Genomic DNA, 17,033 nt, shown 5'->3' with positions numbered 1-17,033 from the left:
CGGCCGACACGTAGGCAGCCAACAGCCAATCAATACACAGCCGGCAGATTGACACCGGGCGAATAAAATCAACACGTCGCCCCGTGTGGGGTGACATGTGCCGTCAGGCCGGCCGGGTCGCCGCGCCCTCTGACACCCCTCGGGCGCCCTCCGCGGGTCGCCCCTCCCCTCCCCCTGAGCGGGTGACGCGGCGCCGCCGGCGGACGTCAGGCCGAAATGCCGCCGCCGGAGGGACGGCCGCCCCCTGACGCTGCAGCGCTGGCGGCTGCAGGTGTGGCCTGACGGCGCAACCCGGGGAGGTGGCGCCGCCCCCGGCCCGCCGCCAGCTGCCCACCCGTACACTGTTTGCCCACAGAACGAGTCGCCGACATCGCTGCTGGGGTGATGGACGGGTCGGAGGGGACCCGTGAAATTGTGCGACACTTCAAACCGAGTGAAAAACGATACAATTCAACGCAAGAAAACATAACTGACTCGAAATTCGCCAGAAGTTTGTGCAATGTTTGTAGGCGATCGACAGAGCAAAGAGGGCTTATTGTAGAAGAGCAGAAAGACGGAACCATTCAGCACCCCACGTAGCAAAGCATACCAGTGTGAAATTAAAACGCAAACATTGCCACACATAGTCAGCGCTCAGTCACAGCAGTTTGTATGTTGTTTGAAATCGGTCAGCATATTGTCAATTATAAGCCTCAAAACACACACGAAAAAACAACGATAGCTCCAGAATTTGTGATTGCATTCGAGCAAACACCAATCGGATTGCATTCCCAAAAAAGCAGGTCATAAATAGAGACACACAGGTTTTCCATACGTCATGCTGGTCTGAAATCGCAGGGACTAATAACGTTTCCCGATACATTGACCTTATATCACGTCATAGATCAAGATACAAGTTCATTTATCAACTAGATGCCGGCAGCGCTCGTGCGTTGCCTTGGGCCAGAATTGGAGGATCCATAGCCCAATGAAATGTGCATTATTTTGGAGGCCTTGCCTGGGACTACTATTGAACCGATTTTGAGGTTGATAGCTTAAAATTTCTTTGAGCCAGAGGACCTCACGTCAAAACGGTTTTCCGACCCCAGCACGTGCAGCCTGCACCCCTCGCAGACGGTGACCCCCCTGGAAACTGGTTCAAGGTGTTACCGATGTGTCCCGCGGACCTCGGGTTGACCTGTAGCCTTGACAAAAAAATTCGTGTCACCGAAACTTTGAAGCGGAATAGCATGTGCCACGAAGCACCGAGCGAACCGAGGCCAGCACTAAAAGTTTACCTCGCCGGAGACGAATTAAACGGTCCCACTTTCGTCCCGATCGGTCCACCCATTTTGACTCCAGGCAAGACTCCAGGTCCAAAAAATCTTGGACAAACTCACTCACATACTCACTGACAAACAGGTTCAGCCGAACTTTTTTTCAGCGACCCACCAATGGGAATTTCCGGATGCAAAAGCATGCTATCGCATGCTTTTGATCCTCCAATTCTGGATAAAATCGTGCTGGCTGCTGCTCAGTAAGCGGTTAAAATACATCTTAAACCAGTTTCTTTTTCTTACAAAAACTAAATGTGTTCTGTAGAGGAAGGTGGGGTAAGACGGCCCAGCGGGGCAAGACGGACCACCAGCCTTCCCGGCTGAATGGCTGCTGTTATCTGCTGCTTTCCTCGGCGATAATGGCCACCTTGGGCTCATGGGGCCAGGTCGTATGGATTTTGAGCTATTGAGAAAAATGTTGTTTATTGTCGAACCGATCTAATATTAGAGGATATAGATATATTAATATTATATATATATATATATATATATATATATATATATATATGTCATTAAACACGACAGCATGTTTGGTGTTATTCAGCTTTTTTGTTTCATTTTCGAGACGTCGGACGGTACTTCTTTCTTCATCGTTCAACGAGAAAAGTAACTCACCAAAAGAAGCAATGGCTGCGATCGAGATTAAAGTTGTCGTAAATCGGTTACTCATTAGGATGTAAATTAAAGTTCGTTCATAATTCGTTCGCTGTTATATTTATCTTAGCTTTCGATCAACATTGATCATCATCAGAGAAATGAATATACACAAATGATGCCGCGCAATATATGTCACAGATGAATAAAATATTAACATTTCTTCAAACATCGTCCTATTTGTATCATGGCACCACTCTTTCGAACACAAATCTACATCCAGCTAAATACACAGGTCTTAACATCGTTACCGTGAATATTTACATTGGGTCGCGCATAACAACAACAAACCATCATAATTCACAGATGACACATCGTTTAAACTGTGTCATCTGTGAACACCCTCACACCATCCTGGAAAAAAAGATGAAAAAGCCATGCGTGACATCATCACAAAAAACGTCACTCCAGTCAATCCTGAGCACCGCGTACGCTTCAAAATTTACTACAAGTCACCACGGACCTCCTCACTCATAATGCGTAACAATCAACAGACCACTACACCACTACAAGAAACCAATGTAGTATACCGTTTTAAGTGTTCTACCGGGGACTGTGCAACCCGCAACGTATACTACATTGGTCACACAACTACATCACTGAGCCGCCGACTGACTATGCACTTACAAGACGGAGGACCCAAGGCACATCTTCATGACCAGCACGGAACCCGACTCACGAGAGACTTACTGACAAACAACACCACAATAATAGCGCGACAAAACGACAAACGACGACTGGCCATCACCGAAACCATCATCATCCGCGACACATCACCCATCATCAACACACACATGAAAACTCTGACAAACATTCCACTGTTCGACAGACAAATGATGTAATGTGTGAAAGTTTAAACGATGTGTCATCTGTGAATTATGATGGTTTGTTGTTGTTATGCGCGACCCAATGTAAATATTCACGGTAACGATGTTAAGACCTGTGTATTTAGCTGGATGTAGATTTGTGTTCGAAAGAGTGGTGCCATGATACAAATAGGACGATGTTTGAAGAAATGTTAATATTTTATTCATCTGTGACATATATTGCGCGGCATCATTTGTGTATATTCATTTCTCTGATGATGATCAATGTTGATCGAAAGCTAAGATAAATATAACAGCGAACGAATTATGAACGAACTTTAATTTACATCCTAATGAGTAACCGATTTACGACAACTTTAATCTCGATCGCAGCCATTGCTTCTTTTGGTGAGTTACTTTTCTCGTTGAACGATGAAGAAAGAAGTACCGTCCGACGTCTCGAAAATGAAACAAAAAAGCTGAATAACACCAAACATGCTGTCGTGTTTAATGACATATGTATCAGAGAGAACCTGCTTCCCAAATATATATATATATATATATATATATATATATATATATATATATATATATATATATATATATATATATATATATATATATATATATATATATATATATATATATATATATATATATATATATATATATATATATATATATATATATATATATATATATATATATATATATATATATATATATATATATATATATAGATTAATTAATTAATATTATACATATAGATTAATATCTAATATAAGAGGATCTAATATTAGAGGGCGATTTAATTTCGGTGCCTTTCTTGCATGATAAGTTTTTATTTGCACTTTACTATGAAGAACAATGTTATAGTCATACTTAAGGACAGGCAAAGTTTCGCAATGTTGGGCTATACATATACGTCATGGTAATTACAAATTCAATATTTGGGGCAAGACGGACCACTGTGGTCCATCTTACCCTGTGGTTGTCCATTGTACCCTGCATATGAAAAGTTATTTCTCCAAAACATTGACATAAGTTTAAGTAAGCTAATTTTTTCAGGAAGGAGTCATGTGTCATGTTGCCATGTTGCATGTGAGCCATGCATGCATGTGCTCAACTGACATGTATTCATGCCAAACTACAATCAACACAGGTTCCTAGCCTTTAGTTGCACTTCCATCATATATTATTATGGAATGAATGCTCATTTTATTTTACCACTCTGGTTACTCCTACTTACCTACAAGAGTAAAGGTTAAAAGTGTACCAAACATGAATGGATAGCAGGCACTACTAGGTGGTCCGTCTTACCCCGCGTTTTTTCTTGTGAGAGTTTTTAACATGTCCCCCTTTAAGAGCATCACCCACCTAGATTTAATTTGAAATTCCGTCTTTGCACATATCAAAACAGGAAGGATTGAGCATTCATGAGACTATAAACAATATGAGTTACGAGAGCAGTGTAGCAAGATGTGCGGCCTCAAACCGTAGCTGGTCCGTCTTACACCACCACCTTCCCCTACATGCTGTAAAACATTTTGGACTTAAAAAAGGTCACATTGAATAATTAGACCGGGCAATATTGCATGTTCATCGTGATAATATAGGTAATGTTCCGACACACTGTCAGGAAATGTCAGCCAACGCGACCGACCGACGCTCGACCGCTGCCACAGAGCCACGTGGCACCCGGTGCGCCCCGGCGCGGTGGTAGGTACGGCTCTCGCGAGATTAGGCGGTAGGTTTTGCACTTTTACATTTCCGGTTATATCTCAGAAACTAATCGATCTACGATTAAGCCATTTTACACGATCATGGCCGGCTTGTGAACCAACAAGTCGATCGCATCTCAACACTTAAAAGCTTAAGACGACGAAGATATAGCCTTAAGTACACTAAATTTTCTAGGTGCAAAACCTACCGCTAAAACCCGCAAGACCTGTACACCTCCCCTCGGAGCGCCCTCCCTCTCACTCCCTCCCTCTGTCCGGCACGGCCCTCTTCCCTGGCTGACATACATGGAGGAATCATATTCATGCATGAAACGATTTTAGCACAAAAGAACAACTCGAGAAACATTTAGCAGAGTGCAGTCGACCGTTTGGAGAACTAAGTTGAGCGGTAGTTAGTTAAGAAAATTGGAGCTATTGAGGTAAGCCAAAAACACATCATTATGCCACATTTCTCGACATTGCATCAGACCATTATTCAGCTGTGTGATTCAGCTCGCGCTTCGTTCTGAAATGTCAAAAACTATGACTGGCGACACATAAAGGTTGGGCCACTGACCAGGTCATACGAACAGCACAAACACTATCTGTTCATCGGTCAGCGACGCGGTACCTCCATTCCCGCTGTTCACAGGACAGGTCCATCACGGTTTGACCGTATTCAACTTAATGTTTATTGTATTCAAAGACAAGCTCGACTTAGCGCAAAAGGCTTCGTTGCACCTTCAGCCGAATCGTCCTATTTGGGACTAACGCATTTAAAGGGCATGGTTGTCAACGTGCGCAGCTGTTTACGTGCACAATTTTTAGCGTCGAAGCTTTTCTACCCGTCACACCCACACCGAGCCATCAGCAACTCCGTGTCCATGCGCCCTTCGCTCCGCCATTCGGGCCCCACATGTGCGCCATGGTATCAGAGGTATGTTATCACAGACCCATCTGTCTGTCACTGCCTGAGGCGGTACGCAGCCCGTAAATGAAGGGAAAATGGAAACAGATCAATTATGGCAGCTGTACCATGTTACCACAGCTATTCTTTAACGATAATCTACATAGAGCAGCGGTTCCCAAAAAAGGACCTATTTCCAGCTGGATATTACGCAGCTGGGCACTCAGTTGAAATGTGTGTGTGTGTGTGTTTTTTTTTAATCCACGGCCAATGACCCCTCTAATGCTAACAAGCATTCCATGTTAGGTCTTTAGAAGAATCCTGCGTCCATCATTCCTCCTAGGAACAAGCATTCTGGACCTGGGGCTTTTTACGAGTAGTCCTGGAGGCATACCTATAGGGATGACGCCGGCACACGACGCTCCTTAAGCGAAAACATGCACTCACTCGTAAATATAAACATATAAGCTGCTTATAGCTTCATTCGTGAATGGCATAATCATACTCTAACAGAAAAAAAAAACATTTTATAATATCGCTTCAATGTGAACATTCCAGCGTGCTACCGTTAAATGCCACACGTTTGATTAATTACCAAAATGCAGATGGTCGGAAGCACCTGGCAGCAATTAACGAGTGCCACCTAAAAACGTGTCAAAACACCACCAGGCTATTATAGACATGGTCCCTTCATCATGGTCCCTTCATCATTGGGACGAAACAACATATGCCTACAATTTATCTTCTTTGTGCCTGTGCTTTCAAACTCAGGTAACAAGGGGGCAACAAATAAGTCGAAGGATGTAAAAATTACAACTCGTTGCAAACTAGAGCTATCATACTCAAACTCTTCCTTGCGTTGCATAGCATTTACAGGCTGGAAAGTTATTACGCGAAGATACTTTTGTCTTTAACCCGCGCCGTGGGAAGGGGGGCGTTTTCAGTTTTCACGCCCCCCCCCCCCCCCCCCACCCGGTCTAACTCGGCTCCTGGGCCAAGTAGCGACACGCAGTAAGCGGCAATCGAAAGAGCGTCAAAAATAATGTCAGAAACACTTTCGTCATTTTTTAGGTCAGGTCAAAGGTCAGGTCGCCAGAGATTATCAAAGGTCAAATTTAGTCCACTTCAACAATTTTGGAAACTGCCAGCGACTAAATTGGAACCAGAGAGAGCTACAGCGCCACATAAAAGCGCTTTCGATAGCCTTTTTACGGACCTTTCTGAGCAGTGCTGTCAAAGGTCAACGATTTAGCCTCCAGAGGGCAAAAACTCTAAAAATAGCCGTTTTCACAACAAATGTTTTTCAGTAATGGCTTTTGACTCAGAAGAGCCACGATATCAATTTTGCCAGCATCGCGTTTCTCTCGTCGAGACGCGTCGAATGAGCTATACGGTGACCTTACAGGTCATTTGGAAGGTCATGACCTGACCGGAAAGGGTCATGTTGGATATCAGTCGATCCGTATCGTTGAGCTGAACACATCTGACGTGTTTTCACCGCTCCAGCACGTCTCTATCAAAAGTTATTACGAGCGAGCGAGCGCAACGAGCGAAGTGAGTCTTTTCAATATAACGGAAAAATCTCAGTATGAGCGGCCCGGCCCGGCCCGGCCCGGCCTGTAACGCTTTTGAGATGCTTATATCTCAGCAACCGCTGGACCGATTGGCCTGCGGTCTTTTTTGTTGGGTAGCCCCATCTCTTCTACCCCGTAATTTACTACTTTTGATACATCTCAGTGACCGTCGTGGCACGTGCCACGTGAAAAGTCAAGGGTGTTCAAGCTGTTTTGCAAAAGTAGTGATTTTGAGAGGCTCATATCTCAGCAGCCGCTTGGGCGATTGACTTGCGGTAATTTTTGAAGGGTAGCAGCATCCCTTCTACCCAAAATAGGATACTCTCGATGCATGTGGGTCACCCCCAGTGCACGTGCAAAATACAACAATAAGAGGTGCCAAATTTGTTCCCATTTCAGTAACTCGGTAATTACTGGGGCGATTTCGCTGAAACTTGGCACACAGGTAGGCACCCACCAGGCAATGCATTCCCATGTGTTGCGGTTAGGGTGCTACTGCACGTGTGCACGTGCAGGGGGCGTTTCCAGATCTCGAGAACGGCTGGGCCGATTGCGCTCAAATTTGGTACACGGTTGGGGACCAGTTAGTAGGGTGCCGTGCAAAAGTCATTTTGGACCCCGTTTGCACGTGCGCACGTGCAGACTGCCGCTTCCAGATCTCAGGAACGGCTGGGCCGATTGCATTCAAATTTGGCACACCGCTAGCGACCAGTTAGAAGGGTGCTTTGCGCAAGCCCGAAGCACCCTCTCGCCCTTCCGCACGTGCAGGGCTCACTATCTCGCTCGCTCGCTCTTCGCCCAAAGGCGTTTTACTGGTAGTAGAAAAAAAAACTGCTGGTTACCTTTCATGACCTGAGAAGACCTCAGAATCACATAGAGGGGTTACAGCCCATAGGTGCAATTTTTCGATTCAATGTGTCATGTTTACCTATGAACCGATGTTTGAGAGGGTTTATAATGACATTCGTCCAAAAGAGGCGCATTTTAATTTTCTCCCATTGACTAATAACGGAGAGGTCGCAAAATCGACCTGCCTTAGGCTACAGATATCAAAAATCCGAGACATGCGTTTTATACATACTGTTAACCAGTGGTCATCAAAGATACAATTTTGCCTATTTAAACATTTTTTCTCGAGAAACCGGCGCATAGCCCGGGAACCAATAGAGCTACAACGCCGCGCAAAAGCGAATTTCATAGCCCTCTTAGCGCTTTTTCTGAAAAAGTAGTTAAGCCTCCAGAGAGCAAAAACTAAAAACAGCTGTTTATATGAGAAAGTTTTTTTTCTGTAATAATTTTTGACTCAAGAAAAACACAATATTTATTTCGCCAGCATCGTGCTCCTCTCGTCGAGATGCATCGAATGAACTATAACTTGACCTTAAAAGGTCATTTTGAAAATTTGACCTCAGGCCTGACCTGAAAAAGTCCTGCTGCACATCAGTCGATCCGTATCGTCGATCTGAATACATCTAAGGTGTTTTCATTGCTCTAGCAGGTCTTTGATGACCTCAGGGACATAAGGAGGGGTCACAGGTGCAATTTTCCCATTCAGTGAGTCATCTTTACTTGCACCCCGATGTTTGAGAGCGTGTAGAATGACGTTCCTCCAAAAGAGGAGCCTTTCCATCTTCTCCCATTGACTGATGAGAGAGCATAAAATTGACCTGGCCTTAGGTCACCGAAATCAAAATTCCGAGACAAATTTTATACCATGCTTTTCCTGTATCAACGCGGAAAGCTTCAAAGCGATCCTTCATTCGGTGTAGCTATGGAAAACATTCTACAGTTTCTGAGGTAAGATCACTTGACGTGACCTAATGATCTGACCTTGGATGACCTGGGTCTGATTTTTTTACAGCACGTGCAAAAAAATAAACAGGTGTGCAAAAATGGTGAGTCAGAGCGCCGCCATTTTTGAGATAGGAAGGGAGGGAGGGAAGGAGAGAAGGAGGGAGTGAGGGAGTGAGGGAGGGAGGGAGGGAGGGAAGGAGGGAGGGAAGGGGGAGGGGAGCCGACCGGGAAACCGGACAGGCGAGCGGACAGGTCGAGAGGGAGGGAGGGATTGAAGGGGCGCCCGTGACGCGTCCATCCGGGTCACCGCTGTCACGTGTCACACGTCAGCGTCACAGCCGTGACAGGCCACCGGCCCCCTCCCCTCCCACTCCCCGGTACCGGCGCCACTTTTGGTACCGTCCGATCGTCAACGGCAGCAGAGGCGCAGTCAGATTCTGACAATATAAACCGGTCAAAATGAAGCTAGGGGTATGTGTACTAAAAAGGTGAACAGCTAATGCACTTACAGACAAATTCACCGCTGGATTTCTTTATCACACAAAAAGGGCCTGAGGCGAAATAGGTGCAGCTGCAAAGTATTGCGTGAAAGTTTGAGCCATTGTTCTAGTCGTATACGTGACTGATAAGCGAGATGAATGCCAAGGACATGCTCAGAAATTCTTCCCGCGTTAGGGAAACGACAAATTCAGTCTTGTCTTCACAAGTCAAAATGACACCGTATGGCAGTGACTCTATAGAACCATCTGAGAGACTGTGAGGTTAACCCTATTAGTGGCAGGGGGGGTTGTTTTCATCCACCCCTCAGGTTTTTCGGGAATATCTCCGAAACCGCTGAAGCTACGATGCTGAAATTTTCTGACTTTTCCTAAAACTAAATTGGTCACATTCCCTGAAAATTTCAAGTTCATAACTTTACCAGGGGCGGCTCCAGAGCACTGGGAATTGGGGGGTCCTATTCGTGAAGCGAGTCATTTGGGCGAAGATCACGATGCTGATGTATTATAACTGTATGCACCAGTTTTACGAACAAAGAATGAAAGGTATCATGTGATAACATATACAAAGTTATTGTGCATCCTCTTTTGACACGTTTTTGCTATAATAGGCGGATCCAGGCGTCCAAAAAGGGGGGTTATGTTTTACCTCCCAACATAGGTGCCCTGACACCGCCTATGCATGACCAATACAATTGTAGTCGTTCTCTCATAAGAAAATTGTAACATAACAAGACCATTGCCACCCTTTTTAGAAACAGTACCAACAAAAACCTTATTTACTATACTTTTTGTGTAGCCCCAATCTCAATGATCTGTATCCGCCTATGATTTTTAAAAATGCATATTTTTAGGATCCATGTGAATTCCTGGTTCATTCTCCATCGATCGGCAAGGGTTGCGTTAACATTGGTTCAGAAACCTGGCCGTGATAAACAGTCTGAAATGTATCTGCAATTTGCCCGTTTTTACCCCCCTCTACCCCCTATTTACATTTTTTAATTTTTTTTTTTTAGAAATGTAGATCACGTCGAGCGAAATCGAATGCCGTTTGAATTTTGAAAATCGGCCCGTTAGATCTCGAGATATCAGGGGGGGGGTCGTAAACAGCCCCCCCCCCCCTGCCACTAATAGGGGTAGCCAGGAGCCTGCCACTAATGGGGTTAATCCCCGCCGCACGTACACGGCATAGGCTGTATCAGCTTAGAGGTTAGTCTTCGATGTCTCGGCATTGTCCTTTAACCCTCGCATGTGTAGGGGGGGGGGGTCGGATGGACCCCCCCCCCCATGGTTTTTCGCGAATAACTCGCGTAAAAAGCGGCCGATCGCGACGAAACTTTCAGTACCCTCGCATTGATCAATTTGACACCTACCCTGAAAATTTCATGACCCTGACCCAAATGACCTTTGACCTGTGACCTCTTTTCCGAGACCATGTTTGGCCGGAATCGCGATTCGGCGTACGTCGGCTCGCATTAGCCGCGCGTTTGCAAGCTTTTCGTGGTTTCAAACGTTCAAACATGTGATTTGATGTTGCTTCCATGCATTAGGGTGGGTGTCAATGTCACCTGAAGGTCAGGTCAGGTCATTGACCTTTGGTGACCTCGGGTGACCTCGGTTCACTTTTTCGAGTTTTACATGTTTCTAGGCTAGTTTTTGGAGCTGAATTCGAATTTAGCAACCATTTGAACATTTACGAAGTAGTTTTGGTGCCTTCGTAACATGTTACGAAGCTGTCAGAGGCGGTTGACACGTACTACGAATACCCGTCACGACGCCTACTGGTTGACCTGACCTGACCTGACCCGACCTGGTCTAAATGCTTAAAGACATCATCTGTGATCAAAACTAACACGATATTCGTGATCAGCACCCCGAAAAACCCCTTAGCAGCCACACTTTACGACTTTCTAATAGGTCCCGATTTTCCCGACTTTGGGTCATTGACCTGACCTGGAAGGTCAACCAATGACCTAGGACCTTAAAATTGGGTATCATCGGCTTCCTCTCGTCACGGGCAACACGCTCGTTTTTTCCGCGAAGCTCTAGCTCGATCAGGGGCCAAACGGCAAGGGGGGGGTCCAACCGACCCCCCCCCCCCTACACATTAGAAGCTGTAAAACGCCGCACACATGCGAGGGTTAAGATACCTATTCATTCAGTGAACTGATGAAGAAGAACTGGGAGCGAGGAGAATCCTGGGGGTTCCACCGGTCCCTATATATAAGCATAGGCGCAAAAAATCCACCTGAACTGCCAGTGCGCTGTGCAGGGTCGCATTAGGTACAGGCACAAAAGGCGAGAGTAGGTGTACAACACGATCGAGTCATAACTCACCTCAGCCACATGGGAAGCATTGGACGCCTCGAGTGCCTTTATCTTGTCGTTAGCTATCTTCAGTTGCATCTCCTGATCTGTAAAACGACAAAAATATGATCAGTTGGCTGCATGTTATCAAAAGACTTAACGGGTGACGGGGACAAATGGCGGGAGAAAATGGCAAGGAGCATTCCGGGACATGGTAGGTAATCGGCTTTTCCGTTTTTCACTCCCATTTCCACCCTGTTGATTTTTGTTTTAACCATCGAAGTAATATTCATTCAACAAGACAATCGGTTTACTAGGCCATGTCATCTGCTGTCCTGAAGGAAAGCCTTCCTGAGGCCGATAGTCCCGAACGGACCTCGTTTGGTATTCGGTAAGGTGTGTAGCCACATCAACAATTTCATGCCCCAACTGACATCTGGTGGAGGATTCACAAAGTGTGCGCCCTTAGATGGCGCTGTACGCAATCCGAATTCGTAAGTGCGATCTCGCACACTCGTCGGAGTGATGAGCCATTGGGTTTGTAACACCCTCACTCCCGAGCCCTGGTTCACGATATAGCGAAAACACTGGGCGACACTCGAAAGGTCGTGCGAATGCAGAAACAATTAGCGGTATTCGCCGCAGTAGATTATCTATATATGCTAGTTCTGTGCCTGAATCCGATATCCGACATACGAACTGAAACATTTTCGGTGCTCAACCAACGCTTCCAACGCTTCTACCCACGAATGGTCCCTAAATAATACATATTGCCAAAAGCTACCCGTCAACTCATTAGAAGTGAAACGTCTCCTATCCGCTGCGCGGATGGAGAGTGGCGGACTGCGTGACCATCGACAACAGCCGTGGCACACGAGCCTGTGGAGAGGGGGCTCATCTCCGTTCCCTGCTTCTATCCTCAGGATACAGAAATCCTTCTCCTCCACGCCACAACCCCCTCCGGGCTGGATAGGCAACTTTATCTCATGCGGGCTGCTCCCTTGGAGCGGCACCAATGCTCCTGAGGGAGCGCACCCCGTAGCCGGGTGCAGTGAGTGCCTTGGGGCTGAGTGGCCTGTCCTTGGACGGGCTCAGCCCCGGCGACTCACTAGGGTGCCTGCCCAGACCAATGTCTCCCCCTATATCCTATCATCCTCCCGGCTCTGAAATGGTCTCATTGGACCGAAAGGGCCTAACCCAACAAAACAAACAAACAAACAAAGAGGGGGCTCCTCACGGGGTCTGAACCTTGGAACTACCGGGTATCGAGCTCCGTGCCTCTCAGAGCTCGGCGAGTGCTGCCCTCTGACTGCGTGTCTGAGAGTGACCAACTTTCGACTCCCACCGTCTGGCACGGCACCCAGAGGTCGCTGAGTGTTGCCCTCTGACCGAGTGTCTGGGAGTGCCCACCTTACAACTCCCACCGTCTGGCACAGCACCCAGAGGTCGCTGAGTGCTGCCCTCTGACCGTGTGTCTGAGAGTGCCCGTACTCCCACGGTCCGACACGGCACCTCAGAGGTCGGACGAGGTCAGTTCAGTTATCCACCGAGCAATGAATGCTACAACAAATCTACATTGCCTGGTATTGGAAATTTTACAAGGAGAGGCATAAGTTGAAATGTGGACACTGTCATAGGTAGACCAGACGGTCAATTGTTGCCTGTACTTGTCGCGACCGCACTTAAAACCGTCAGACGCTCGCGGACTCGCAATCCGTCCGCACTCGACCTAGAGCGGGTCCGATCGGCGGTGGCAATAAATTTGCACCAGTTTTCAGCAAAGAGCTGGGCAGGCTGGGCCAAATGCATTCACCAAGTGAGTGGAGCTGGGAAACCATCTAAACAATGCTAAAATTGTGATAACATGTTATTGCAGGGCAGCCACCTAGTACATCTCAGAAAGGTGGACAGCAGGTGTCCCATCACATGTGTTTGCTTGGAATCCACCCCACAGGCCACAACACAAATCAAACTGACTAAAGAACCATGGCTATCAACTATGTTTTTGACAGTAGCATGTTTACTGTATTTGCTTTAGTACCCAGCTATTCACCCAGCTAAAGTGGTGATAAACATATCTTAGGATGGAAAATGATACAGTGAGGTCATCCATCATTTATATCAATATCATCTGTAACACCAAAAGTCCTACAAGTTATAACACAAAGCGGGGAAGAATATGGGAAATTAAAACAGAATAACACAGTGGATTACGGGAACTTAAAAAGAATAACATGTTATTTTATAGCATCTGACTGCATTATATCACGGTGCTCAAAAGTGCCAGCTTTTTCAGACAGTGCATATCAACAGACCAAGAGGTGTAATCAATATCCTGTTTCATTATCAATATACCCAACTGTTCAATGGGAATGAGGAGCAAAATGTATTGAAAAGTAATCAAGATTTACATAAGACAATAAATACATGAGGTAAAACACAATAGACATTCCATGGTATAGAGGAAATAAAGAAAAAAGAGCATAACAGACTCCATGAAGTCTTAATTGTCATAAAGCCTTCTGTATTTGCTAAAGTAAGCTTGAACTATTGCAAATTTATTGATGTAAGCGGAAAGACAATAGGATGCTGAACATGCCACCATTGACTTTAACATACATAACTTTTCATTTACAATTAATTTAACCTGATTAATCAGTACATTGTAAGCTTTAAAATGCTTACTTTTTTCATTTCAATTTACAAGTGAAAGGTTCCAAGCTCATGCTGTAATGGAAAAAAGGTAGAAACTTACCATCAACTTCATCTGCCCCTTCTGCGAGTACTTCCTTAGCAATATTTGATATTTGGCCTTTGAGGCTACTGAAGCTGTCCCCCAGCCAGGACATGATTGAAAAACGAATCAAGTCCTAAGCTTGGAATTATGCACCACGACCACGTCAACTTCCTGCAAGGTCTCTGCAATTCAAATTGCTCCAAGACTACGCTTATTACAAAACAGGCACCTCTTGGCTTTGCACGTGGAACGTGCGTTAGGGGTCACCCATATGCATCGAGAGTAGCACACTATGTGAAAGAAGGGAAAAAGCTACCCCACACAAAAAAAACCGCACGTGTATCAGCCCAGTGGTTGCCGAGATATAAGTCGTACAAAAACGTCCCCACGGCGGCCGGCCGCTATTTAGCAGTAAAATCGTGTCGCATCCTTCTATTAGAGGTATCCCCGTCACCTGTTCGTATACTGTCTGAGCAAAGGCCATACGTTACGGTCCAAACTCCATAGTGAGGCGGACATACGAATTTACGAGAGTTTAGCGACGAAATGATTCACTTAATTGTTAAGTAATGGGTACCATTAGGTAGACCATAAATTTTATCTAGCATCTCACCGTAGATGCAGTAAAAAGTGCTTTACTTTTCAATGTATGTAAAGACTTGCTCAGCTCAATCAGTTCACTCTGTATTGGCTCAAGCCGTATCATGCGAACGCAATACAAACTAGAGCACCGACAGCGCAGCGCTCCCCAACTCACTGCTCGCCCAGTCCACCCGGGCCGCCGCCACGACGGCCCCCCCCCCCCCGCAAGTAGGCATCCCGCACTGCACCGACAGCCGCGGGCGACCAGCTGACCGGCCAGCTGACCGGCCAGCAGCCGGCGGGCGGCAAGCCACGGATGGCCGACCCGCCGGCGCGGCGAGGGAGGGGAGGGACGCAGCTGAAAGACCCGACTACATATATATCAAAGAATGATACATTATATGTAATCATCGATGACGCGACATAAATCTGCTTTATTGGGTTTAGCGGTGTAGTCTGTGATGCCATCACAATGAAAATAGCCTAGTTTTGTAGAGCATCAAATTCTGATTCCATAACGACTCTCGCTAGTCCATTTTCAATTGTAAATAAGCCTTTTATTGCGATGCAAAGTCCCGAAATGGTGCCGACGGCGGCCGGTCCCCCGATGGTACCATACCATAGATGGTAAACAGGTTAGTTCACATTCCCGCCGCTATGCGGGCGGCGGCGGCGCCACCTGTCCTCGTGTCCGCCTGACACCGTAACGATATAGGTCTGAGCTCAAATCTCGGTAATGTCGTGCTTTTTTACTATATTTCTCAAAAACGGCACCACGTGCAATAAAGTTGTATATATCATTGGAAAGAGCATCAAAAGTTGTATAACCTATCAACTTTTCACATAAATATATCTCAACTGTAAAAAGTTATTAAGCAGCAAAGACGCTCCCATTGACTTTCCATGTTAAAATTTTTCATTTTTAAACGAGCCTAAAAAGAACAAACGAATTTGCACAGCTTAAAGAAGCATAACAACATGTTCTATGGTCTTTTCTCAACAAGTCCTGGAAGTTTAAACAAAATCGTATCATATAATTTTGTACAATGAGCGAATGAAAAAGTCTCTGCAAAAATGCCCATTGACTTAACATGGGGAGCGAAAAAAGTTCAACTTTGACCTCGTGCAAAGTCACGTTACGAAGTTCTGAGGGGTATACGGCGCACACCAGCGTGTACCCAAACGTGTTTGCCATAAAATGCTGGGAAGAAAACCACCTCTTCCTTGGCTCGTTTTTCCGCTATTCCCGATCGCGCAAAAAGTGTCCAAAACCCCGTTGACTTAACATGGGGAAAATGGAATCGCACGTGCCACGTGCCACGAGGTTTTAAGCGAGTAGCGACCGGTGCCAACAGGTAGATCGCCTGCGGGAGCCCATACACTGAAATTTTTAAGAAAATCGAGCCACAAGTTTAGGCCTGACCCAAGTTGCCCCAATTCGCGGCCAGACATGCAAAACATAGCCCGGAGAACGACCGCTCCGGTTGTTTTTCAATAGAAAAACACAATTCTAACGAATAGTGTTTGTCTTTTCAAACAACCTGCGGTTATCAGCAACTACAAATCATTCATGGGCGTCCAGCATGTTTGCCTTTTAATTAAATGAGCTGTCTCGATAGACAGGAATCAATTACAGATCTAAAAATCATCATAAATTCGATTATATCCTGACAAGCCACCCAAACAACACACGAATGGGACGCGTCATCACCTGCGCAGTTGTTTTGAAAGTATAGCGCCATTAGTGTCGTACTATCATTTTCCTGCTGACTGCTATATTTTTGTTTGCTTGTCAAATAATGGTATGTTTGATTCGTTTGATCATTTAGGCCAAAACCTCGCACGCCATTACTTTATTTTGCTATGTTTGTAATGCAAAGACATTTCCTATCAATCTAAGGTGCCAAGAAATATCTACATGATTTAACTTTCTTGTTACACGACAATATATCCAGAAACCAGTCTCGTCCTAGTAGATTTACTAGCAATTCGTAGCAATTCGTAGCAATTCGCGCTCATCTAAAAATATTACCCAACGAAGTCTTGCATACGAAGAAAGCCGCCAAGTGGTTATCGTTTTTGATTGATGACAAGACATTGACATTGAGATGTCGACTGCAAACTCGTCCCGACCCTCA

General features: G+C 45.7%; 1 protein-coding gene across 1 annotated transcript in view; it reads right to left on the bottom strand.

Annotated features, from left to right (window-relative positions):
- LOC122382549 (thyroid receptor-interacting protein 11-like) overlaps positions 1-14,479 on the bottom strand; it is a 43,930-nt gene extending 29,451 nt beyond the window's left edge. The window contains exons 1-2 of the mRNA XM_043368039.1: positions 14,332-14,479; positions 11,607-11,683 (exon numbers count right to left, since the gene is read on the bottom strand). Coding sequence (XP_043223974.1) covers positions 11,607-11,683; positions 14,332-14,425 — 171 coding nt within the window. The 5' untranslated portion in view covers positions 14,426-14,479. The remainder of the gene's footprint in view (positions 1-11,606; positions 11,684-14,331) is intronic.
- Positions 14,480-17,033: the final 2,554 nt, after the last annotated feature.

Source organism: Amphibalanus amphitrite, unplaced genomic scaffold (assembly GCF_019059575.1).
Source record: "Amphibalanus amphitrite isolate SeventyFive unplaced genomic scaffold, NRLGWU_Aamphi_draft 000142F_arrow, whole genome shotgun sequence".
Classification (NCBI taxonomy): Eukaryota; Metazoa; Arthropoda; class Thecostraca; order Balanomorpha; family Balanidae; genus Amphibalanus; species Amphibalanus amphitrite.
This window is presented reverse-complemented; position numbering and strand designations above follow the sequence as displayed.